Source organism: Panthera leo, chromosome B2 (genome assembly GCF_018350215.1).
Source record: "Panthera leo isolate Ple1 chromosome B2, P.leo_Ple1_pat1.1, whole genome shotgun sequence".
NCBI lineage: Eukaryota > Metazoa > Chordata > Mammalia > Carnivora > Felidae > Panthera > Panthera leo.
Genome location: NC_056683.1, coordinates 43,483,920 through 43,510,102, shown reverse-complemented (window position 1 = coordinate 43,510,102; position 26,183 = coordinate 43,483,920). Strand labels below are relative to the sequence as shown.

General features: G+C 46.9%; 1 protein-coding gene across 3 annotated transcripts in view; it reads left to right on the top strand.

Annotated features, from left to right (window-relative positions):
* The window catches only part of CLIC5 (chloride intracellular channel 5), a 102,031-nt gene extending 80,979 nt beyond the window's left edge, over positions 1-21,052 (top strand). For all 3 annotated transcript variants that reach the window (XM_042938955.1, XM_042938954.1, XM_042938956.1), the window contains exons 5-6: positions 10,005-10,189; positions 16,473-21,052. In XM_042938955.1, the coding sequence (XP_042794889.1) occupies positions 10,005-10,189; positions 16,473-16,640 (353 nt within the window). In that variant the 3' untranslated portion in view covers positions 16,641-21,052. The remainder of the gene's footprint in view (positions 1-10,004; positions 10,190-16,472) is intronic.
* The last annotated feature ends 5,131 nt before the right edge of the window (positions 21,053-26,183 follow it).

The following is a 26,183-nucleotide window of genomic DNA, read 5'->3' as shown; positions in this document are numbered from 1 at the left end:
TGGTCATAACTTGGTCATTTGGCCTTCTCTAGTAACAGTCTGGGAACATAAGTATTTTTGACTGGGCACATGACTACGAAGAAATCTGGGTTCTTTTAGGTACCAGGAAGGTGAGAGTGAATTTCTCCATACAATGCATTTTCAACAGAAGGGGATTTAAAACACACACACACACAAAAACTACAGTGAAAATATCTGATCTGGCCATGCCAAAAACAAACAAACAAACAAACAAACAAAAACTAGTATTTCAAATTCTCCGTTGGGGTTAACCAAATCTGAATCATTACCCCACGTAGATTTTAAGAAACAGAAATGTAAAGTTGCATACTTAATCTGCAACACTCTTACCTCAAACTTTAGAAGATGCAAGTTAAAGTCGTGCAACTAAAGCTTCTCCCCGCGGATTGTAAGCCGTGAGGGGGCAAGTGGGGGTACCCAGAGGACTCCTCTGAGCAAGGGCGGGGGAGGGTGGGTATTACTGTGGTATATCTGGGGAATTCTGCAAAATATCACTCGCCCCCAACCCCTGCTGAACTTACCCTCTAAGGTTGCCCTGTTGCATGACTGTCAGGAACAAGGCTCACTCTGGTGGGACTGTGGTTACGACAGCAGAGTCAGAGTGAAAGGGCCAGCTGAAAACTCAACAAAAGACTGCGTAAATCATCTGGGGTGGCTTCCTCAGGGTGGAGGACAAGTCAAGCACAATGTTTACCAAGCAGGCTTTTTTGCTTGCAATTCTAAGAACTCACCAGCTTTTTTGTGTGCTTTGTTTCTTACACAGCAGCAGCGTCACGCCTTGCCCATAAGAACCACACGCTGAGAGGCAAAGGTAGTTCTAAGTCTCCTCCAGGCATCCGCCATGGCAATCCTAACAAGGTGTCCCTTGTTATGATCTCTATTTTGCAGAGGAGGAAACTGAGGCACAAGAGGTGAAGCAGCCCATCCAAGTTAGTAAATGGCCGAGTGTGGATCCCCATGCAGGCCGCTGGTCCCGCAGTTGTGCACCTGACCTGTATACATGAGACATTGAAATAATTCATTATTTAACATGCACGTGGTGCTGAGTTTTCCAACAAGAGTAGGAAGGTCATTTAGGAAACGGTGATCAAATCGGTTCATAAACCATGGAACAACTAGCATGTGCATGTTCCAAATACACTACACAACCCCCAGCTTTACTTGGGGAGTCGTGACTCAACATCCGTGAGAGGCGAGGGGCACCAAACCTGGCCCACCCACAGAGGGCGCTGGAGAGAGACGTATTAACAACTGAAAGAATGGGCGGCTGGGGGAGAGTTTCCAGACGGGATAGTGACAGAATGACAGAAACCAGTAATTATTTAAATTTAGAGCTGTGGTGGCTGCGTGATGATTCTTAAATTTGTCAATGGCTCTTCTACAAAAGATGTGGGCATTGGAGGATGAACAGGGCAAAATGTGGCTAAGTTAGTTCAGCTTGAGCGTTTGCAGGGAGCGTTGAGAAAGAACATGCCTAGGTCCCAACGCTGGACGGAGAAAGCGTCTCCCTTGTCTTGTTCATTCCCGATGTTCGATGTTCGAACATGAGGGCTGAGCCTAATCTATGGCCTGATAGTTAAAAATAACCTGTTACAAAGTAGCCATAAAAATCTAACAGTTTTCAGCCTGATTCAGTCTGCTACATAAACTACAACCAGCATTAATAGCTTCAGTCAGCATTTATGTCGTTCTTTCTATTAGCACAATGGTTTTTACAACCATTTATGAGTTTCTGGAAAGCCTAATAGAAAACACACATGCATGTTATACGTGTTCGCTGTGGAAGATGCAGTTTCCGCTGCTTAAGGACAGGCCAGGAGGGGTCGCCACCGCCCCGTGGCTGAAGCCTGGGCAGGGCTCCAACGGGGACCACATTCTCTCTGGGTTGTTGCAGCCAGCTCGCACCCTCCCCGGGAGTTTCTGAAGCTTCCTCTTTCCACTGGCCCCAGTTTTTCTCTGTCTCTCTTTCTCTTCCCGTTGATAAGTTATCACTGGGGGGAGCCTGCAGGGTACAGACTATGTACACAAAAGGAAACTTAAATTTGAAGACATAAGTGATCATCTTTCTTTTCAAATGTACTGTGGCTTTTAGATTTAGAAAATTATGTGAAGCTCGAAGTGTCTATATTATGCATACCTCCCTTCCTACGTAAAAACAATATCTTATGAAAGGCATGCCAAAAAGTCCTAAATTCTTTACCATGCTGGGTTTTTTTAAATATGTATTTATTTTTGAGAGAGACAGAGTGTGAGCAGGTGAGGGGCAGAGGGAGAGGGAGACATAGAATCCAAAGCAGGCTCCAAGCTCTGAGCTGTCTGCACAGAGCCTGACGTGGGGCTCGAACTCACGAGCCATGAGATCATGACCTGAGCTGAAGTCAGTTGCTCAACCGACTGAGCCACCCAGGCGCCCCAACCATTCTGGTTTTTTAAACACAGCTAGCTAATTGCCAAAGCCATGCCTTGAAACACACACACACACACACACACACAGTTCATTTGTTGTTGGGAGTCATACTTCTAAACATGGGGGGCAAATATTGGGTTGATTTGCGGAACTGTATAAAAAAGATGATTCTTCACCATGATCCCCTCTAGGGCTTGGGGAAGAAACCGTACAGAGGATCTTCTCTCCTTCAAGGAAAAATCCCTTACCACCTTAAAAATACATCAAAGAAATCTATAAACCCATTTGCTTGGTGAATCTTTCCACCAAGGTGGGTAAGGGGCATCCTATAGTGCCCTATACCCCAGTCCACCTTAGTGGTAAGACCTGAATCCTGCCTTGGGACTAGAGAATCGTTTACTGACCACTTACTGGAAAGAACCATGGGAGTTTGTCATTTAATCCACCCTCCCATTCAAGGCTGAAGTCTTTTCTAGAACAAATAATACCCATGGCAGCATGAGCTAGACTCCTCTTAAGCTCAGCTGACATTGCAAGAGTGAACAGTAGGGAATCTGTTGAAGTTGCCATTGCGTTTTGCTTTCTCATAAACCACTGTTTGTCTTTCCACCTTTCCTGTTTTCACCAGTGCCTAGAAACGGAGGCCTGGGAATTGCTTCCCACAGGGGAGCCCCTGGGTCTTTCACAGCTAGAGCCAATTTGACAACATCCTCCTCTCTGGCTATGAGGCCAAGTCTAGTGTTGGTCTCATGCCAAAGGTGGACATGAATTCTCCAAACTATCAGACCAAGTGTGACACATCCCTGTAGCCTGATTTTTGTTAAGTCCCTTTATGCACCAGAGTCTGTAGAAGATGCTTTAACAGCAACTTGTGAATAACCATAATCAGTGCAGGATTCAAACTCAGATCTCTTGAAGAACAGAGTGGATGTGCAGACATTTCAGGGAAGCACAGTACAGGGCCACCAGCCCCTCCCTGTCCCTTCCCTGTTGATACCTGTGATGTGTTAACATACCCAGAGGACCCAGACACAGGAGAGTAGGGCTCACCAAGCCTGAAACAAACTTTCTTTCCCATCTTCTACGACCCTGCTGCCTTTTGTTGACCCTGTGGTCGACGGACCAGGCGAAGATGATACTTTGAGAGACAGAAGGACCATGGGGACCCACTACCACTTACCTGCTATGTGTTCTAGACGGGTCGCTGTGGATCAGAGGGTGTGAACCTCGGTTTCCACCTGCTTATAATTTTGCCTTTATGTGACCATTCATACTTCATGTAACCCAACTATAACAGGGCTACATTTTCTGTCTTTAAGGACTTGGACAACACAGAAAAGCTCTATGGCTTCCAATTCCTTAAACTTGAAAGATGAATGTAGATCTTTATGGAAGGTTTCTTGGGGGGAGGGAACTACACTGCCCAGCCCAAAGCCAAATGTCCTAACCACCCTTCTCCACCTTAGAGCATCCTTGTCCCTCCTTAAACATGTCCTCTTTATGAGCATTTATGTTCCTGCCCACCCTACCTGCACCTCCTTTTTTCCCACCACGGTAACTCTCCTGAGCCTTACTGCTGCCCCAGCCGCCTCCTCTTGCTTGGATCGTTGGCCCTGGGCATCTTGTCTAAAGCCGTATGACCTCACTGTTTCTAAAGAAAGGCTTCTTCCTCCAGAAAGGCGAGGGAGAGATGATATGACATTGTTACCATTTGATTTTGGGGGGTTCCCATCACATTATCATTCAGGTTTAAAACTATCAAATGTCAACAAGTTGTGGCCATCTTTGTGTTTTCTCTCCAAGAATATGTGATGGCCAGAGAAATCTCCTTTGTGGCCTCCCTCAAGCCACAGCTATGCTTTGTCGTCGTTGTTGTTGTATCGACATGATCTCGAAAGAGATGAAGAGAAACAACTTGATTTGGTCCTCCAGGTATTTCCCAATATCTAGATATTTCTTTCTTCATAGGTAAAACCCAAATGACTTTCTGTCTTTTCACCCAGATGTTCTGCTGTCACACAGACAATGTGACAGCATTGGCCCTGAGTGCAGACAAAGTTAGTATCTCTTGCTGAGAAATGACGGGTAGGGTCCTGGTAGGCCCGCTTCTCAGAGATAGCAACTCCTTCTGGATCCACTGATGGTCATTAACGGTACCAAGAACTCCAGCGGAAGTCAAGCTGTTAATAGAAGAACACAGATATTTTATCAAAGGAGCCGAAGGTAGGACGTGAGGGAGTAGCCACACTCTTGATTCTAATCTGTCCTGAGGATCCACTGGCCCCGTGAGAGAGAAGAATTCTACAGAAGGAATTCTAAGGAAGAAAAAAAAAAAAAAGCATTCACTATTTAGCTGCTGATTCAAACTAACATTTCCGTCAAGATAGTGGCCTCACAAGCTCATTATCTCCGAATGTTCTCAATTCCTTTATCTCTCAGATTTAGCACATCAAGAACCGTATCTAGAGGACTTGACTCCTAGAGAAGTAGTCTGTGGTTGTTAGACTATTTGACCTAGGAAGACGTACAGGAAAGCCTTCCTTCCCCCTCCTGGCCCAGGGGATTTGGGGATGAAGGAGGAGAGAGAGGTAGAAGGGCCAGGGGCCTAGAGTCGTATCTGGGAAACCCCACATGACACTTTGCTCAGGTAGCCTTCCAGGGCTTTGGAGGGAGCCCAACAGCCTACCTGTGACCACCACCCAAGGCTCAACATCCCCAGCCTTACTCTGGAAGGGAGTGGAGGTTTTGCTGAGGAAACGGTAACTGAGCAGAAACGCGGGACCTGTGGTAGCTTCCTAAAGCCTTCCACCCACTAGATCCCAGGACCCCTCTCTCCCCAAGGCCATGAGGTCACAGGAATCCTCCCACCCTCATTTACTCAGGGAGGAGAGCACAGGTGATGGAGACTTTCTGTAAGACTGAGCATTCTCATGTCAAAGAGACTGAGAATTCTTTTTGAGAGACTATTTATTACATTGGACTATGTTGTAATCCAGAGTGGACTAAATTAAAGTTGTTGTTTTCCCATTACCCAGAGGTTGGGCCTTGTAAGGAAGGCAACAGCAGTGAAAAAGCAAACAAGGTGCAATTTCAGTATGTATCCTGGGAACAGTTTGCTTGTACATATGTGTGTGCCTTGGGAAAGTCTAGGACTCACTTTTTCTTTATCTGCTAAATGGGTATGAATAATAATGCCCATCTCAATAGCTTCATTGTGTACTTAGATGATAGGTCGCATAAACATCCCCAGTCTACTTCAGAAATTCAGCTAGTGTATTTCTTGCCGGTGCTGGATCAGAGCCATGAACGGGGCGCCGCGGGACAGAGAGTCCCTCGGCCTGGGGCCAGCTCCCAGGAGCCATGATCTTCTTCTCCACGGGAGAGTGGAAGAGACGCCCATCCAGGCTGCAGCCGGTGATCGGAGGTGGTCCCCTGGTTCTTACCTCTCTGCAAGTTCACATGCCAGAGAGAAAACACGCGTTAGGAGCTGAGGGTACAGGAACCTGGGCCCACAGAGCTGCTCCTGTCCTTTCAAAGACCACCTTTGACATCTGTTCCGCTCTAAGTGAGTTCTGAGCCCCAAAGAGTCTGTGTGGCTGCTTGCTGATATCCCCGCTGCACAAGACGTGCCAGCAAAGCAGGGTTGAGCCGTGCTTGCAAGAGCTTGCTGGAGGCTGAGCTAGAGTCTTGGCTCCCGGGTCCTCATTCAGCCTCCATGCCCTGGTAAGAGTATATTATTTTCTTAGCTCAAATTGCCGTTTCCAAGTCATTATTTCTCTACGACGAGAAAACAATATTGGTTCTTATGTAATATCAACCTCAATGAATCTGGAAGTGATCATGGAATGGGTGGATTTTTTTTTCCTCCTTAAAAAGGAGAAAAATAAATTTGAGATTGTTTGCATATGGCTGAGAATATTTATGAACTATTCCCCTTGCTTCCTCATCACATATTTTACCCAGCACATTTGCGTGTGGTACAGAATAAATCTTTACAGGAAGGGCGGGTGGAGAGGGCAGAAAGCAGTTAAAGGACTGGGTACCCGTCAAGTGCCTGGGACGTGGTTGGTCCTGGGTCTCAGGGTCCCCTGGCCTCAGGCTTACTTGCTGTGGTCTGAGGGTTGCCCCATCCTGCGGCTCAGAGGAAGTCTTTGGGAGGGAGGGTTCCAAATGCGAACACGGAAGGATTACCGTCTGCTTGTCACTCTGGTTTCTCTTACGTCCCCTGCGCTGTTACCAGAAAGGTGAACGCCTGTGCTTTCATGACCTGGGTACCGTCAGCCGAAAGAGATAATTAAATTCTATGGATGCCAGATTGAGCCAGGGTCAGAGGAATAAGTTGGCAGGTGGGAGGGAAAAGAACTGGCAGAGAAGTTCTTGGTGCTGGCATCTGGTATTCGATAATAAGGGCAGTGTGTTAGCACAGACATGTTGCGTCTGTTTCCCTCTGGCCGTGCCCCTCACACAGCTCGTCACCAAGAAGGGTCCCGGCGGAGTGTAAGGGACCGGCTGTGGCTGTATGTTAAATCGGGAAGAGAAGCAGAGCTCGGGGCTGTTGATTCTCTCCTCCAGGGACCGGGCCTCAGAACTGGAGCTTCTGAGAATCTCTCATGGCCTGCCGCACCTCGGATTTTTGAGGAAAGTACTGGTGGTGAGTGTGGGGTCAGGGACAGAGCACAGATGGCTGCCATATTTGGTATTGCAGTCATTAACTGCTGTCCTAGCATGGGGCAGGCGTAGTCTGAGGCACTTTTCCCTGCATAATCTGAGCTAGTCCTCGCCCCGGCTTTACGAAGATTAGCGATCTTCCTCTCACAGTTGACATGAGAAAACGGAACCTCAGTGAAGTTGAGGAACTTGCCCAAGGTCACACTTCTTGGTAAGTTCCAGGATCAGGGACGTTCCCAACACTTGCGGGGTCTGAAGCCAATGGAATAAGTACAAATAAGGAATTAAAAAAAATCAAGCTCAAGGCCTTGGAAGGGGCCCATGTGATTAAGGGAACCGAAGCTTTCACCTCAGCAACGTCGCAGTAAATACACCCTGGGCGGGGTCAAAATTTAAACACAGGGTTAGCTCCAGGTCACTTGGCCCCTTCCCTGCGGCCTGGTCTCCTCTTCTTTCTACCACGGTTAACACCAACTCCCCCACCCCCTTCACATTCCTGATCGAAATTACACAAACTCCAGTATGAAACTGAAGCTCCGAGGACATCCTCAGAACACGCCCACTTGGTATGTTACATACATGTCAGTTACAGGATAGGACAACAGCCACGCCCACTGCCGGACTTTATTCTTCCACCTCAAGAGCTGGTTGAGGGATAGTTGATACTTATCCAGAACCGCCCTCCCAAGGAGCTCCAGTTGCTGTGCTAGGCGGCTTTTGCAAATGTCATGGTAGTTCCCACGCTGGGCAATTTGGGCACAGACTTCTGCAGTGGCCTGCTCCGGTCTCCAGCGGGCATTTTAGAAGTACAATCAGCAGTGTTTCATTTCCCATCATATGTCTCTTTCCCTTGCATTGCTATCCATTGGTCAGACTTCAACAAGCACTCCTCTATTTGACTTTTCCTATCTCCATTATCATCAAGATTTTGTCAGAATCTCCATAACTGAAAGGGAGGGAGGGATTTAAGGGAGCAGACAAACCCAATATAGATCACAAGTGCTTTGGTGGGGGTGGGGAGCATAATAACTATTGTTTGGTACCCACCCTCTGCTCCTGCCCTTGAATAGGCTTGCAGTCCCATCCCTAGTCTAGACAATTACTAAGGGGAATACAAGCATTTTTCCCAGCCCTGCTCACTATTCTCCCAAACTGGAAACACAAAGCAGATGATGAAGTACAAGTTCAAATGCCACACCAGGGAGAAGGAAGTATTGAGAAACCACCTCCAACCTCCAGCCTGTTTTCAACATTCCAGTAAGCGTTCAATTGATTTATCTTGGGCTGGTGTCATTTCATTGTCTCAAACAAAGGCCTTCTATGAAAAGACAAACTTGGGTTGAGGGAGGAGTGGCTAACAGAAGGCCCATTTGGGAAAAAGTAAATAAGACTACAGTCCTCTGGGCTCTTCCTCCAGAGGGAGCATCCCCCTTTCCTCTGCTAGAATTAGCATCAAGACTGGCTGGTGACCTGACCTCTGTCCGCCTCTGTCCTCTGAGTTCAGGTGGCCAGTGTTCTGTGCCTGGAATAGACTATGAAGTTCTGGATGGAATGGTTCTGAGTGATAGTGACTTCCGGCTGTTCTTTTTTTTTTTTTTTTTTTTTTTTTTTTTTAACATTTTATTTATTTTTGAGACAGGGAGAGACAGAGCATGAACGGGGGGGGGCGGGGGTCAGAGAGAGGGAGACACAGAATCTGAAACAGGCTCTAGGCTCTGAGTTGTCAGCACAGAGCCCGACGCGGGGCTCGAACTCACGGACCGGGAGATCATGACCTGAGCCGAAGTCAGCCGCTTAACCGACTGAGCCACCCAGGCGCCCCATCCGGCTGTTCTTTTGAATATTTTGTTCTGCTCTTGTGACTAAATGAATTACTCGGCAGGAAATTACTGGGACAAGACTGCAAACGTCATCCACCACATGATCTTCCTTTGGACGTTCATTCTTTGAGCTGTGTCCGTGACAGGTTTCCACGAAGCTGTGACTGGGCATTTCTGGTGCACTGGCCCTTCCATTTTGGACATCCCTGATTTTTAGAACAACCTTCTCTAGATTAAACTGAAGTAGGGCTTTCTGGTATGCATTGGTCCTCTAGGGGCAACACCAAACAGGTGGTTTACTTTCCTATGTCAGGTCTTCCTGCAAACCTTGTCACCTTCCCTTCTCAGGTTGGGTTCGTCAGTGCTCCCATGGTTAATGCTTCTGCAAAGTCTGGTGCATATCTCTGTCCTAGGGATTTTACGCAGTTGTTATTTACTTAGTCAGGAGCCCTTTCTGCAAAATTATTATGTGGGTTGATTGTGGAATATTGGCAAAATATAGAGAAGCAAAATAGAAAATGAAAATTAACTGTCATTATTATATCTACTGGAGATAAGCACTCTAAAAACTCAGACGTATATCCTAATGGCTGTATTTCTATATTTATGTTTTTTCCACAAATGATTAGCTAGTATACATTGCTTGGTTAAAGTTTGCTTTTTCTGGGGCACCTGGGTAGCTCGGTCGGTGGGGTGTCCGACTTCGGCTCAGGTCGTGATCTCATGGGTCATGAGTTCGATCGAGCCCTGCATCAGGCTCAGTGCTGTCAGCACGGAGCCAGCTTTGGATCCTGTCTCCCCCTCTCTCTCTCTGCCCCTCCACTTGCGCTAATCTCTCTCAAAAATAAATAAATATTCAAAAGCTTTTTTTTTTTTTTAATAAAAAAAAAGTTTGCTTTTTCAGACCACTTAGTCCTCTTCCACTGCATTAGATTGGTGACTGCCAGGTATTCTGTAGTGTGTGGGGAGCTGGCCGTGTGACGAGGGGGACAGGATTCGGGATGAGCCCCTTTACTCCGAAGTCCCTGCGGTTGTTGCCAGTGGCAGGAAGGTCCGCTAAAGATACTTCTTTTGCTGTTTCATGCCAGCCCTTGAGAAAGGCCTGACCAAGGCACTGAAGAAACTGGATGACTACCTGAACACCCCTCTTCCAGAGGAGATCGACGCCAACACTTGCGGGGATGAAGACAAGAGGTCCCGGCGCAAATTCCTAGACGGGGACGAGCTGACCCTGGCCGACTGCAATCTGTTGCCCAAACTCCATGTGGTCAAGGTAAAGACCACTCTATCTGCAGGTGGCTCACTGTATCCAGGTCCGCCATAGGCCCGGTCACTTGTGTGGATGAGTCAAGGACAGTGCCACACGGCCGGTCCAGAGTCTGGGCTCTGAAGTCACACGAATAGGAACCCAGAGTCAGCTTCCACTGCCTGGTGGCTGTATAGACTCTCTGAGTGTCAGTAAAACAGGCATATATTACTTCCTCCTTATTCTCATTCTTACTTCTTGGCGGGGAGAGTAAATACAGTGTGACAGTGCCTGGCATATTGTAAAGGCTCAATACATAGTAGCTCATTGCCATTTCATGTATGAGAGAGAGAGTGAGTGGGGGCACTTCTTCCTTGTCTCTGCCTCCTGGGTTCTCACTGGCCACACCCCCACATCTCTCTGAAGTTGCTTCATGTGCGAGCCTTCTCATTCCCTTCAGTAACTCCCTAGGGCAGGCATATAGCATCCTCCTCATCTATCAGTTGAAGAGCCGGAGGCTGTAAGAAGTGACATCATTTTCTTGTCATGGTTGCACTCACTGGTCAACTTCATCACCCCGTGTAATCCTGTCCTGTAAGAATCGGAGGATCCGAGAGTTGGAAAGAAGGGAATCCCAAGGTCATCCCAAACCATCTCCCACCCCAAACGGGACCACTTTCTGTGTGTCTGTGACAGGCTTCCATGCAGCTGTCACTGCACCTTTCTGATGATGAAGAGTCCCCTGCCTAGCGAGTCAGCCCTATCCCTTTGGACAGCGGTGATTATTAAAACATCCTTATATTGAGCCCCATCAGCCTCCAGGCCACCCTTTGTATTCTGGAACAGCATGGAACGGGACTGCTCTGTTTCATCTCATTTGAAGACAACAGTAGGGTGCCCCAACATTCTCTCTCTAAACTGATGCTTCTTCTTACCTCCTTTCCCGGCCCTCACCAGCCTAGAGAAACACACAGTGGGATCGTGCAGCTAGATCGTCGTCTACTCTCATACGTACTCGTATCGTACGTCTCAGGCAGTCAGCTCTGTGGGGATAGTGGCTTCTCCAAGCATGATGGTGGGTGGGTTCATGGTGGCCCTTTCATAAATACTCACTGATTGGCCATTTCATCACTTAGCTTGTGACTTTATCATACCCACTTTCCTTCTACCCTTCGTAAAAAGAACCGTTTATCAGCTGGCTATCTGCCTATCGTGTTTCAGCTGTAGTCCTGAGCTAGAAACGCGGGCCTCCCTCCAATCAGAGCACAACCAGCTTGAATTGCGATCGTAGCTGGGCAAGCGCCATGCGACTTGGTCAGAGCTGGAGACTGGGTGGGAATCATGCATGCCGTTACCCATAGGCTGGGAAAATGCAGCCTATGAATATGAAGGCACTGTGGGTTCGGGGCCAGGCTGACGGTTACTTGTAAGTCCACCCAAGCTTACACGTCTTTCAGGTTGTTAATTACTGCATGCACCACCACAGCCCTGGAAACGCCTTTTATTCTCTTTTCCTGAGTTACAAGTGGCACCCTTAGGGATGGTGTGATTCCAGGTCAGCCACACTGCACTGCGTCAGAGTGGTGTAACGGAAGGACCCCCATTCAGAAAGGCGTGAGACCCCCATGCTAGTCCTGACAGCATGAGCTGGGGCGAGTCATTTAATCTCTTTGGAATTCTTTTTTCTCATGCCCCAATGAAGAGATAGGAAGTATATTCCTTCTTGCCTCTTTCTCTCTCTTCCTTCGCTCTTTTCTTCTGTCTTGAAGAATCTCTTGTCAAATAAGGTAAACAAATGGATCTCCCAGGCCCCGTGCTTCATCCTTCGACTCCTCCAGTGCCTCCTAGCCCTAAACGATGAAGCGACACCCGTGTCCTTGGAGAAGCTGGGGATCGGGGCGGGGCAGGGCGGGGCGGGGGGGATGGCGGCCTTGGAGGGGACAAGGCTGGGCCTCGCCTTCTGTCTCCTCATATTTCTGCTGATCCAGCTTATCAGATCCCAGAGACCTGGCAAACCCCCGACATGAAGAAAGAGTGAAGGGGGAGCCAAGTCAAGTTTGGCTTCTGATGCCAAAACCTAATCTGGGCTGTGGGAGCTAACTGTTTTCATATGAAAGAGCAAATTCAGAGCAGGAGCGTGGAAGTTCCTGTGAACGTCAGAGCTCCGTGCGCGCATCCCCGCCTGCTCTCTTGCGCGTACGTTCTCCCTCCCTCTCTCTCTCTTGCCTGGCTCTCGTTCAGGTTCATCTTCATCCTGCCTGAGAGCCTGGTTTGAACTCGTGCTGTCTGGCTCCCTTCTAGTCCTTGGCTCCTCAAGTCAAACCGACATGCGAGGAAATAGCCGGTTCCGTGGCCAAGGCTCAGGGCGTGCAGATCCGGGCAGGGAGGGGCATGGCGAGCCTTCTCTCGGGGCCACTGGGACCCCTGCCTAGCACAGTGACCTGCTTCAGCCCCTGAAGCAAACAGGAAGGGAGGCATGAACACAAGTCTATGTCCATAAATTGCTTTTCTGCTGTTTTAAATCTCATGTCGTATCCTTTAAAAATGAAAACAGATCCCAGCACGGAGGGACTTGAGACCGCTCTGTCGGTCAGCGTGTGAAACGCGGATCCTGCAGGGACTTGTTCTTGCCGGGGCAGGGACAGCTTCTTCTCAAAGGCTCTTGGGCAAACCCAAGGGCCCTCACCCTGCGGTGAACAGGGGAAGGCCAAGGTGAACGGGCAGTGTCTGTTGGACCCGGCATTTGCTTATGGCCGGTGCTCTGCCAGAGGATTCAGATTCCATCCCCTTTGCTTTTTTAGCCACACCTGAGCCGGACACAACATTGTGGGGATGGCTTCTCCAGTGACCACACCAGACCAGTGATCTTAGCCAAGAGAATTTAATTTTTTTTTTCATTTTAGAGAGAGAGAGAGAGATGAGCTGGAGAGAGGGGCAGAGAGAGAAAAAGAGAGAGAGAGAGAGAGGATCTTAAGCAGGATCTATGCTCAGCATGGAGCTCGATGCAGGGCTCGATCCCACAATCCTGGCATCTTGCCCGGAGCTAACATCAAGAGTCGGTTGCTCAACCGACTGAGCCACCCAGGCGCCCCACCAAAAGAATTTAATAGGAAGAAGCACTAAGTACTGAAGATCTAGGAAGGCAAAGTGTACCATGACATTTCACCAGGATGAGGCAGCTACAATCCCCAGGGCAGCAGAGGTAAACGGAAGAGGTCAGAATTATCTAAACTTGGAAACTTAGATGAGGGGCCCCTGCAGAGCTGAACCTTGGACCTCTGAGGTGGGGCGCTGCCGAGCCAGCACTGGAGGCGGAGTTAAGAGGACAGTCCAGAGGAGTCACTGTCGTGTGCTGGCCTCCCTCAGACGGGGTGATGCGCGGGTTCCGCTAGTGTAGGCAAAACAAGAAAACTGGAGTCAGTTGCCACTGCGGGAGCAAAGGGGACTGAGAGGAACAGAATGCCTAGGAAGGGAAGGGAGGTCTCTTCCCCCTCCTCCAGCCTTGAAGGCTCTCTCTCTAGCGCCCCCTCGTGACAGAGTCTCACAGGGAGTCACTGGCAAAGCAGAGATGTGATTTGCAGAGTCCCTGCCCCAGCGGCTGGAAGAAACAAGCCCAAGGGTGGTTTGGAGATCAGCAGCTATAGCTGAATAACTGGCACAAGAGGGATTCTGAGTATAGCGGTTCCTGCATCATTTGCACAGGGCTCGGTAGCCCCGTGGAGAGGACCGCAGATTAGGAGGGAAGGACTGTCACAGGACTAAAAGGCAGGGCCTAAGGAACATAGTGATACTGATAGTGTCCTGTGGTGACAGATAGGAGCTACACTGTTGCTGTGCACAGCACAGCATGGAAACTTGGCTGAATCACGGGGTTGTACACCTGAAACTAATGTAACATTGCACGTCAACTACACTCAAATGAAAAAAAAAAAAGAAAAGAAAAGCAAGGACCGGAATAAATATTAGTGATTACTCAGTAGATGTTGGTCGAATTAATTCATTTCCTGTGTAATGTTGTGTAAGCCATTGAATCTCTTGTGGCTTCAGTTTGTTCATTGCTGAGGACCTCTGGTCTTTAAAAGTACGTTTCTTACGTTTGACTCTAGGAGATGCACTCTGATTTGGGATAACTGAGGATAGTAAAGATTCCGTACAACTGTTTATGGAACCTTTACTTATTTAACTTCCCTTTGCCTTACTTTCCACATCTGTAAAAATGGGAGTATAATACACTCTTCCTTATAAAGTTATTTAGAGATTTAAAGTAGCTTGCAGAGGGCTTAAGGTGGAGCCTAGAGCAGGGTGCAGAGTAGATAAGTATTTGCTAGTGTCGCTATGCTTATAAACCGTGTCATTGAGATTATCAGGCAGTACAGAAATGAAGAAGTTGTGGTTCCTGTCCTCCTACTGCTCACAAGCTAGAGAAGAGAGAGAGGATATGAAAACAGTAATTGCAATTCAGAATAGAACAGAGCTTAGTAAGTAACAGACGTTCCAAACTGAAGAATAGGGAGGGGGAGATGCGTGCTCCTTGGGAATGTGGTCAAATTGATGAGGTTGAGCTTTTCTTGCCCTCCCTCATCGTTGCCCTCACTCAGCATAGCTCTCTAGGGGACCCTGAACATCACGGGCATCAACATGAAGGTGAAAGTCCAGAGTAGCTGAATTGGGGTGGCGGGGGGGGGGAGGTTCTCTGAGTGGGAGGATCCCAGGGTCAGCAGTCTGACAACCTCTCTAAAAAGAAAGCGAGGAAAGGAGTCAGAAGTCAGTGCCTTAGGAGAGAGGCTACTCTTTATTGTTCCCACCCTAGCCCCCCGAGGGCTCGAGGCAAGAACGGCTAATGTGTGGACCCCAATGTACAGTGACAATAAAGGGGGCCCTGTTAAAAAAAAAAGTACTCAGAATTTCCAGATGGTGACAGCAGAGCATTAAACCAAGAACAGGCCCCTCTGAGTTCGAGGCCCTGTGTAACTACACAGGTCACCCTCAGCGAAGACCACCTTATCCTTATCTGTGAATGCATGCAAATGGGCAAAAGGTGGGTCTCAATGAATTAGAAGAGGAGGTAATGTTTCTCGAGCACTCAGTATGAGCCAGGTACCCCTCTAAACGTTTCGTGTGTGTTAACTAATTTGTTATTCCAAGATAGGTTCTATTATTATCTTCCTTTGAGAGATAAAGAAATTGGGGCTCAGAGAGGCTAAGTAAGTAGTCCAAGGCCACACAGCTATTAAGTAGTGGAGTAAAAATTCCAGATGCATTCAGCTGGGATCGAGAGCCCACGCTTTAACCACTGTCCGACCGTTTCAGCACGAACTCCGCTTTCCCAGAATGCCCATCCACAGCCCCCACGTGTGGCAGACTCCAGACAGAATAAAAATCACCATTCATTCACTCCCGCTCAAGATCTGTTCATTCGAGAACCTGCCTATCCATTCCCACATGTAACTTACACTCCTTATGCTTTTTATTCTCTCCTAAAAATACGGGTGCTTAGGTAAAACAGAGCAGGTAACAAGAAACAGTTTATAGCTCGATCAGTCAGACTTAACCACTGATCACATTTTGGTACCCATACTTCTAAGCAATCACACACATTTCTCCAAATGCATGATACTGCACTTCTTAAAAATTTTATTTTATTCTGCACTTTATTTTCAAAAAAAATTTTTAATCTTTATTTTTGAGAGAGGGGGGTACAGGTGGGGGAGGGGCAGAGCGAGAGGGAGACACAGAATCTGAAGCAGGCTCCAAGCTCTGAGCTGTCAGCACAGAGCCCAACGTGGGGCTTGAACTCGTGGACCGTGAGATCATGACCTGAGCCAAAGTTGGATGCTTAACCAACTGAGCCACTCAGGCGCCCCCGCAGCATCATTTTTAATGGCTGTCCGGAATGGCCCTGTATTTACGTATGATGATGTATTTCTCCATTTCGATATTGGCGGACATTTGTGTTCTATACCTTTTTTTTTTTACCGTTGCATTCTTTTTTTTTACTGTTAGTTCCATGATCATATACGGATAGCTGAATCTTGGTATACGTACTTGATTGTTTCCTAAGGAAGCATTGCTAGAAGCAGAATGGCGAGGTCAAAGGGCAAATTGTATTTACTTAAGAAATAAATAAGCTTAGATAAGATGACAAGGAGGCAGCGCTTGCCAGCTTGTGTCACAGACACTTTGCTGATGGCCACCTGTGATGCCTGCTGGGTTTCCTCCCAGGCCACATGGTAGGTCAAGCCGCTTAACTCCTTCTCAGTGATTTGCTTTGCCTGCTCACGCCATCTCTGTCCTGTCACCTGTGTTGTAGATTGTGGCCAAGAAATACCGCAACTACGATTTCCCCGCTGAGATGACGGGCCTGTGGCGGTACCTCAAGAACGCCTATGCCCGGGATGAGTTCACCAACACCTGTGCGGCAGACAAGGAGATCGAGTCGGCCTACGCGGATGTTGCCAAGCGCCTCAGTCGGTCCTGAGCTCGGCCACCTTGCCCCACCGCTCCAGCAGAAGGACTCCGCTTCTCCCAAAGGACTCCGGCCTCACACACTCCTCTTCCGCGTTGCCTCGGGGACACTCCTTTTTGTAGCCGGCCGCCTCTTGCTGGCCTCATGGAACCCCGGCCTGCTGTCTCTTAGGAAGGTCAGCGCCGACCCCATCTGATCGTGCAGGAATCTGCAAGCAGAAATGATAGAAATAGTCAAGCTCTCAACCTTTGGGCCGGGCCTGGGTTCCGTGCATCTGGGGTCAGTGTTGGAGAACCCACATAAGGGACCGTCACTGCCCCCTCCGCCAATATCAGAACCTCTCCTCAGCTGCATTAGGAAAACGTGCGACACTGTGCCCTCTTCCGCCCTCCTCTTTGTTGGGAACTCCACGGCCAAGGACAGATGCCATCGTAGTTCTTAGTAGAAACAGATCCGCTGCGTTTGGGGGAGATGGAGAGAGTGAACGGAGGACAGGCAGGCTGGGGATTGGGCACGTGACAGACACACCCAGTCTTGACACCTGCCGTCCCACTGGGCGCTGAAGACCAGATTGGAAAACCACTTCAGACGTAGTCTCCGTTTGCTGCCGTGCTGAGGGCATTGCGATGCCCTCGTGTATCTGGCTGACACCAGCCTCTGTTTTTACACTGTCCAGGCCTTTCGAGGAAGGGAAGTTGGCATGCAGTTGCAAAGCAGAGTGACTGGGAAGGGCCAGAGGAGGAGCGTCAATGCCAAAAGGACCACGGGGTCTACCAGCCATGGATTTTGCTTGCTTTAGGGGTAGTTGTTTTGGTGGAGATTACGTTTGATCCACGAGTGAATTTCAGTCTTGGAGAAAGCAGATGGGGTGGGGGGGGGGGGCGGTTGGGTGAAGAAGTTCTTCATGAGGCTCCATGTTCCCTGGCAATGTTTCAGATAGGTCTTCTCTCTTATGATCTCCCTAAGTCTTGAACTGCTGATGTTATATATCACTGCGAACCCTATAACAAAAAAAACCAAGAATTGGCCAAACATGACTTTCCAGTTCCTTCAAGTTGCTCCTGGATGTGGGTCTTGGGTCTGCTAGCTGGGCGCTCCTGGCTGAGTCGGCTGCAGCCTCCATCGGGTGATGGGTCCATTTGGGAGGTGGCATGGTCATGGAACACCTTAGGAAGAAAGTCCATGGGCCTTTCTGACTGGGAAACCATGTGGTTTGAACTTGAAGAAAAATATGTGCCCCATCTGGGTTAATTTTCCTGCCATCTGACTCACCTGCCAGATGAAAAAGGATATTTTTTAGTTGGTATTTCTCTCCTTGGTCACTCTCCTTGAGTGTCACCTCCTTCAAAGCTCACCTGGCTTGAGCCTGGGGACCCGGGCAGAGGAAACTCAGGGAAATGAGCTAACCATCGGCCCCCTATCCTGGTGAACACCCTATGAGAAAAGCCACCTGCCACAGGATGAGGCTTCCAAGTGCTAAAAAGCCTCGGGACCTGGCTCGTTGCTCAGGAAGGGTGGCAGGACAGCATGGGGCCTTTCCGTGAAGACATCCGTGCATCTTCAGCCCGGCAGGCCCCAGACCCACCTGCCTCCAGGGAGCTCTGGAGAACAAAAGTGGCACACAGATCTGAGCATTGGGGAGGAAACAGGGGACCCCTTAGCCCACTGAGGAAGAGGAAATTTCTCAGTAGGACATTTTATTAGCCTGAGAGCTTTGCAAGGGCAGGAGGAGTCGATTCATTTCCACCCCTAAAGGAACCTTCCCTGGGACTCCCCGGGAACTTAGTCCCGAGACATGTTTAAAAAGGAGAATGCTGAGGAAATGGCCCCTTTTACTCTACAGTAAAGCCCCAGACTGGCCTCTTGGGAGATGAAGTCTTGAATGATCCCAAGAGACTTTGAATTAGTGTAAATCCTGTTGTCCCCAGAAATCCCTCCCTGAGTTGACCAACACAGGCATGATGACCTAAGAGGCAGTTTACTTTCCAGAGACCCACAGTGGTGCTGTTCTTGAAGCAGGTAGGTGTTAGCATGGCCAGCGCGACAGAGAAAACAGGCCACCCGGGGGGGATGGCTCCCCACACGAGTTGTCGGATACTAATGACTGATTTGATTGTCAGAATTCAGCATTGGCGAGTCTTTAAAAACAAGCCAAACCAAATCAACATGGTTGTTTCTAGATATTCCTTCTGTGGTTGACTTAGTTTTACATAAATATTAAGGCACGAGTTTGGGGGGGGCAGTTACGTGATCACTTATAACCATTTAACACAGGGGGCAGAGTTATAGATGGAAAGCACTTCTGAGTACTTGATTCAGGAATATCTTTTTTCTTTCAACAGTAGATTACTATATAATACGAGTATTGACTGAGAGCTTTAATGTTTTATGACCAGATTTATTAGAATATTTTTAAGTAACAATAATATTATCTTCTGATTATTTTTTTCCAAAAGAGATTTGCCTCCAGATTCTGCAGCCTCCCTGAAGAATCTTGGCCATAACCTTGTTATATACATGGCAAATCATCTTCCAACATCCGTATGGTGAGGTCCTTAGGTGTCCCCAGAACCAACTCAGGAAGTATTCAAGGTTTGCAGTGTAGACTCCAGAGTTTTAAGAGGAGGTCACCCTTGTCGCCGGTCTCGAATGAATACTGATCCTTCAGAAAACATTTCATTGGCATTTGAAAAGGTTTGGGATGAGATCCTATTTTGTTTGGGATTTATTTTTCTTCTTTGGTTTCCGTGTCACTGTTTTATTTGATTTTTATGGGATAGCATGGTGGGAGGCAGAGGCAGAAAGGAGAACCCAACTTAGAATAACTGTGTAGAATTTACCCATCTGTCAGGCTGGGCTGCCTCTCAGGATGGCCCAGAGAGAAGGTATTGGATATGATTTTAATAACTTTATAAGATGGGCTGGATAATGGTCCCTTCTATTGTGTGTCTTTATCCCCTGATAAGGGAATTCAGATGCCTGACAATTCAGAATCACAGGCTGTGAAAAGTGAAAACCACTTTTATTTGGTCATACAATCTCGGACGGTTTCAGCTTCCCAGGAAATGCCACTGTTTTTGGTGTTCACATCCCCCGCTGGTGGGGCCAGAAAGGATCTTGGCCTTTTCATTAGAAAAAAGGCTTCACCAAGAGTGAAGTTTCCTGAGCTACACATGCTAGCATTTATCAAATGAAACAACGGAAGCTCTTCACGACATCTGTGCCCTCTGGCCACTCTGCAGGCAGACGACGCCAGCATCTTAGAATTGTTGCAAAGTGGATGATGCCTGGAACAGACCCTGCAGATCTAAGAATCCCAGGAGGCTTAGGCAAATAGAATTTAAGAAAGGGACAGAGTCAGGAGGGTGTGTTAGTAAGAGTTTTCCGTGGCGAGAAACCATTGAGGTCTGTGTCTAAAAATCAGTTGGTTTAGAGGCAGCAGGAGATGTATTTGACGCACCACTATTGCCAGTGGCCAGGAGCCTTTTTGATAGCAGAGTGAATCAAGATGCCAGTGTCTCTCTCCTTGGAAAGATGAAGCAGCATTAAGTCATTAGTAAAACTAAGTTCATTGATTCCTAAGGGATCACTTCGTCGTTTTTGATATGCCATTGAAAAGAATTGTAAGCGTTAGAGAAAAGTATGCATGTGAAACATCTGGAGTTGAACATCTTTGGGCTTGGAGCCCTTTCTGCAAACAAGACCATTGTCTTCTATCCAGTGCTTTGTAGCATTCAAACCAAGGAACGTGTGCCCCCTTCATGAATGCCTGTTCCTCGACCTTTGCCAATATTCTTCTCGCAGCTTAGTTTCAGGATGCTTTCCTTTCATCATTCGGTATGATCCAAAGTGTGCATAATGTTGCCTAATGTTACCTGAGGAATTAGATCCAATGTTCCCCTTACCCACCAAAAATAAAATGGAGGATTGCTTCATTATAGGGTTTGGGCTAATCTGTGTGTCGCTAAAAGCAATCTTTTTTTGGAAAACCATAGTTTTAAGGATCCAATTATCTAAGGTATTTTATGTATAGTTAGCGATTTCATATTATCGATTATGCCTATACTTAAAATATATAATATCCGGCTGACGTTTGAATTTGTCTTCCTTTCCTGATTTCCTGTTTTTCCCATTTGGAAAGCTGGGGTGTAGCTAATTTAGCAAAAGATGCCTAGCTTTTATAGAAGGACAAAATTTCATTTTAGAAAGACACTCCAAATGATGGTCACTTGATTTTCTCAAGACCTTTAACTGTGGTGATAAAGTACTAAGACATGCTTTCAAGCCTTAATAAATATAAGTTGCCTTTTAATGAAGATATTGTTGAATGTTTTCTTCATGAATCTGAAGCAGTTAGAAATTTGTTTTCCAGTCTTGATTGGTATTGGCTGATTCAAATAAAGTTGGTTTATTTTCAAATATTACAAACGTGATCCTCAGACTGCTTATTTGAGGTGGGGATTTCCTATGCTGTTCTAAATGAGAAGCGTGAAATACCCCTTTTTTTTTTCCAAATAAGGGTTATTCTGTTTTCCCATTATAAAAGAGAATATGTTCATTATTCTTAAAAATCAAAAACAAATAAAAAGAGGAAGAGGGGAAGGAAAAGCAAGAAGCTTGTGACCCAGTCACCCAAAAATCAATTTTTATTTTAGCAAGAATGAATTCGATTCTATTCTATAGAACGTGGGCTGGGTCAAGAAATACACTGACATTTCTTCATGTTTCTCCTTTCAGTTGCCAATCTGTAGGGTCACACTTGGGGGTAGGCAAACAGTGACAATCCAGATATGATTTAAGGAGTACTTTAAAATACTGGTCCACCTGCACCCCAAACTCTCTCTTGTCCCCCACCCACCCCCACCCCCCGGTTACCTAGCCCTGTCAGGGTTCGTGGCCCTAATTTCTACCCCTAGAACATCACTGACTCTAGATTAGGGTCCCCAGAGTCTTTAGTAAGTTTTACTTGAAGCCAGCATGAACACCCAACGGGACCTCTATGAGCATTCAGTTTCCTGAGTCTTTCCTGCTCTGTCAGAATAGGCTCTCCTCACCTTGGAAGGGAGGTGACACCCAACTCCAGGAACTCCCATCAGAGGTGGCCTGTCGCTCAGAGTAGGTGTAGTTGATGCTGTCGATGGTTTCCCTCCCTCCTGACCATCCCCTGGCTTCCTCAGGCAGAGCTCTGACTGGGTCCGGGGCCTTCCTCCCCACTCCTTCCTACTCCCTACCTTCATAGGACTCAGGTAAACGTGGTTCCAACCCCAGTTCCAGGGGGTGAATCATGAAGGGTCTGATCCTGTCCTTCCAGCTGTGGTTGACTTCAGAGTGGGTTCTTGACCAAGTTCCACCCAGTATTATGAAAGGAGATTTGTTCAGGAACTTCTGAGAAAGATCTCCTTGGTCTGAAGAAGTGACTCCCTAAGTCACTGCCTCTGAGGCTGCTCCTGGACGCGGGCGTGAGGCCTGGAAATGCTGCCACCCAGGGAGACCATGAGGGGTGTGCTTCAGGCAATACACCGCATTCTCTCCAAGAATGGAGGGAGCCTGCCTCCTGGAATGGACCACTGAGCTGCTGAATCAGCCAACCCTGCCAGTGGCTCTCACTCTTCATTTCCTGTTCCGTAATGCATCCTAGAGCATTGAAGGGTGTTTGTATGTTTGTTATTACAGGCAGCCAAAGGCATCTTAAGTGGTGTATTAGCCAAGTTTGTTGTTGTTGCTGCTGTTGTTTGTTTTTTAAGTGTTTGTTTATTTTGAGAGAGAGAGAGAGAGAGAGAGAGAGAGAGAGGCGAGACAGGGAGAGAGGGAGAGAGAAAGAGAATCCCAAGCAGGCTCTGCACTGTCAGCACAGAGCTCATTGCAGGGCTTGGTCTCAGGAACGGTGAGAACGTGACCTGAGCTGAGATCAAGAGTCGGACGCTTAACTGGCCAAGCCACCCAAGCGCCCCACCGCTGTTTTTGAGAGTCAGTTTGGTCATCAGAGTGCCCAGCCAGGAGGTGTTCCGTGTTCCCATTGTTGGCTGCATAGGCTGACCAAGAGCTGAGAGCATGGGAGACTTCATTTCTCTGCATCTTGGTTTCCTTAATCGCGTGGTGATGAAACCAAGGGGCACATGAGTGGCGGTGCCTGTGCCTGGCATTAAGGAGAACAGAGTCCTGTTCCAGAGAACCTGCCAAGAAAGTGCCCTTGGGGGACAAGAGCGTCTCATTGTACTTACAAGTGTCATGAGCCGTGTCTCTTTCATATTTATGTCTACTAGCTAAGATCCCCAGAATCCCCAATAAGTTTTACCTTGTAGGAAAAGAACTGGGGTATCAGACTGGAGGAGGGTCAGAGTTGAAAACAGCAGGTCCGACTTGTAATCCTAAATCCATCACTAAATTAACTCTGTGAACTTTCTGGGCCCATTTCCCCAAGAGGGTTACGAAAGTTCCTTATTTGAGGTGATGAGATCCTTGATGAAGAGTGCTTATAGGTAATAAAGGGTTATTCCAAGTGAAAAGACATTTCAACCAATTGGAACTATCAATCTATTAGAAGGTCTCATTGTGATCCTCCTTAATGGAAGAAGCTGATCACCAGAAAAGACTTGGGTATTTGGAACTGGTGGATTGTTTTTTTTTTTTTTTTAATGTTTGTTTATTTTTGAGGTGGGGGAAGGAGGGGCAGAGAGAGGGGAGGACAGAGGATCTGAAGCAGGCTCTGTGCTGACAGCAGAGAGCCCAATGCAGGGCTCGAACTCAAGAACCGTGAGATCATGACCTGAGCAGAAGTCAGACGCTCAACTGACTGAGTCACCCAGGAGCCCCCTTTTCTTTTCTTCCCTTCCCTTTCCTTCCCTTCCCTTTTCTATGTTGATTTATATTTGAGAGAGAGAGACAGAGAGACAGAGAGACAGAGAGACAGAACAGGGGAGGGGCAGAGAGAGAGGGAGACACAGAATCAGAAGCAGGCTCCAGCTCTGAGCTGTCAGCACAGAGCCCGACACGGGGCTCGAACTCACAAGCCATGAGATCATGACCTGAACCGAAGTTGGACGCTCAACCGACTGAGCCACCCAAGTGCCCCTCTTTTCCTTTCTTCTAAAGTAAACTTCAGTTGGTCTTGGGATCAATGCACATGTATGTCACTCTCCTATCTTTTGAGTTCACATTCCATGAAATCGATATCTATGTGCAATTGAAATGACCCTGGGGACCTGCACTTTGCGTCATTAGCTGCAGAAAATAAAGCAGATCAAATTTTGGGAAGATTGTCAGTAAGAAGTATGGAAATTAAAAAAAAAAAGTTTGAGTTTAACCTCCTTTGACTAGGATAGCTTGATAACCCAAAGCTTCTTATCTCCAAATGAATATATGACGCAGAGACTGGACCATACAAGACCCACGATACAAATACTATAATGGGGCCAGCATAGAATGAAGTGCTCCCCTACCTGTGGAGCAGTGCTTGGTTGCATGCCATTTTGTGCATTTGGAATTGTGCCTGTGTGCTCGTCGCTCCTCACCACCCCTTCCCCAATTGAAACCCAAGCTCCTAAAACAAAAACACAAACAAAAAAAACCCACAACTAAGCTCTTTTAAGGGGCGGGATGTCAGCTATCCAATGTTTGTACCACGCCTCACCTTGTCTAGCACTCAGCAAATATTATTTGCTCAAAAACATCCATTAGTGGTTCACTGGAGAGGTCATGAGTCAGTATTCTAGGCTTCTGGGTTCACCTCATATCTCACAGTTCATTTCCCCGACACCCACTGCACCAGAACTCTGAAGAGGGGGTGATAACCGTGAGTCTAGGAGAGAAACAGGCATCTGTGTTGGTTAAATACGCTTCCATTATATTTTTGACCAATGGGGCCTCCTAAGCAGTCTACACAGCATTTGTTTGTCTGTCTGAAAAGATGGAGAGTTGCCTGATGCTTATTGGATTGCATGGTTGTGATTAGGGAATGGTTTAGCCAGTTTCCCAAGCTGGCCACAAAATTCTGCATAGATGGCGTGTTATATTTACAAGAAGACTAGATGCTCTGAAGTGAGGGTGACTCTGGATACTGTAGTTCTGGCATAGTCTGGTTACATATGAGTTAAACAGATAAATCTTTTTTTTTTCTGAATATATGTTCATTAGAGCAAATTTAGAAAATACAGAGAAGCAAAGAAGTTAATACCTGTAATCCTTCCATCCAGAGATAACCACCTTTTTCTAAAAATTTTTTTAATGTTTATTTATTTTTGTGAGACAGAGAGAGACAGAGCATGAGTGGGAGAGGGGCAGAGAGAGAGGGAGACACAGAATCCGAAGCAGGCTCCAGGCTCCGAGCTGTCCGCACCAGAGCCCGATGGGGGGCTCGAACTCATGAACCGTGAGATCGTTACCTGAGCTGAAGTCGGACACTTAACCGACTGAGCCACCCATGGGACCCCAGGGATAACCACCACCTTTAATGTGTAAATGATTATCTTCCTAGACTTTTTCTAGTGAGATAGAAATATAAACGTGAATATATTTTTTTTTCACCAAAAGAGAGCTATGATTAAGAGCTAAAACCACTGAACTTTCCTGTCTCTATGATAAACAGTTATGAGTAAAGCACTTTTTCCTGTTTTTCTGCCAGATAATACCAGGACCAGACAAGAATAGTAACAAACTTGTTACTTGCTTACTTATTAAAACCAGCATCTTACTCAACAGTATTTGCTTCAAGACCTTACCTTACTGTGACCGCCAATTCAAAATTATTATGTCATCAACTACCCAGTCATAACCAGCCCCTTACCTGGTGAGACCCACCTTATAGTCACAGGACTCTGGCTCTGAAACCCTGTAAATATCCTTCCCAACCTCCCTCCTCTAACACTGCTAAGACTCTGTCAAAGAGGTGTTCTTTTTGATTGAAATCAATCTAATAAATGTAACTTTTTAAAATCAAGTTTTTCTGGTGTTTTTTTCTTGTTTGTTTTGTTTTGGTAATTGTCAACTGGCATTCTGCTTACCATTTTTCAGTGTTTTTTTTTTTTTTTTTCCCACTCACATATCGTGAACATCTTTCCATGTCCCTTTTCCATAACATCTATAACATCATTCTTGTGTATCATAATCTATCTAATCAGCTGCCTATTATTTGGCCTTTAGGATTTTTCTAAGTTTTTAACTCATCATCAATGCTATTATGAAGTTCCAGTAAGCTAGATTCTTCATTACCTCTATTTTCCCTGTAGAATTGACTTCTGGAAGTGAAATTACTCAATCAAATGGCATGCATCTTTTAAGACACCTATTATGTGTTACTAAATTTGCCTCCAGATTGTTCTAAACTCACTCTCTTATCAGAAGAATACGAATGCTTATTTTCTTACGTCATTGCCAGTATAGAGATTCATCCTTTTTCAATTCTTCTCAGTTTGAGAAGTGACATGCTCCTGATGGTTGTCTACTTACCCACTTGCTGAGGATCTCTCCTAAGTGCACAATTCTACTTTCTTTACTGTCTTTAGGTTTTCTTTCTCGTAGAAGGGAGTGTGCAAGTTTCCTCCTCCGGTATTTAGCTAC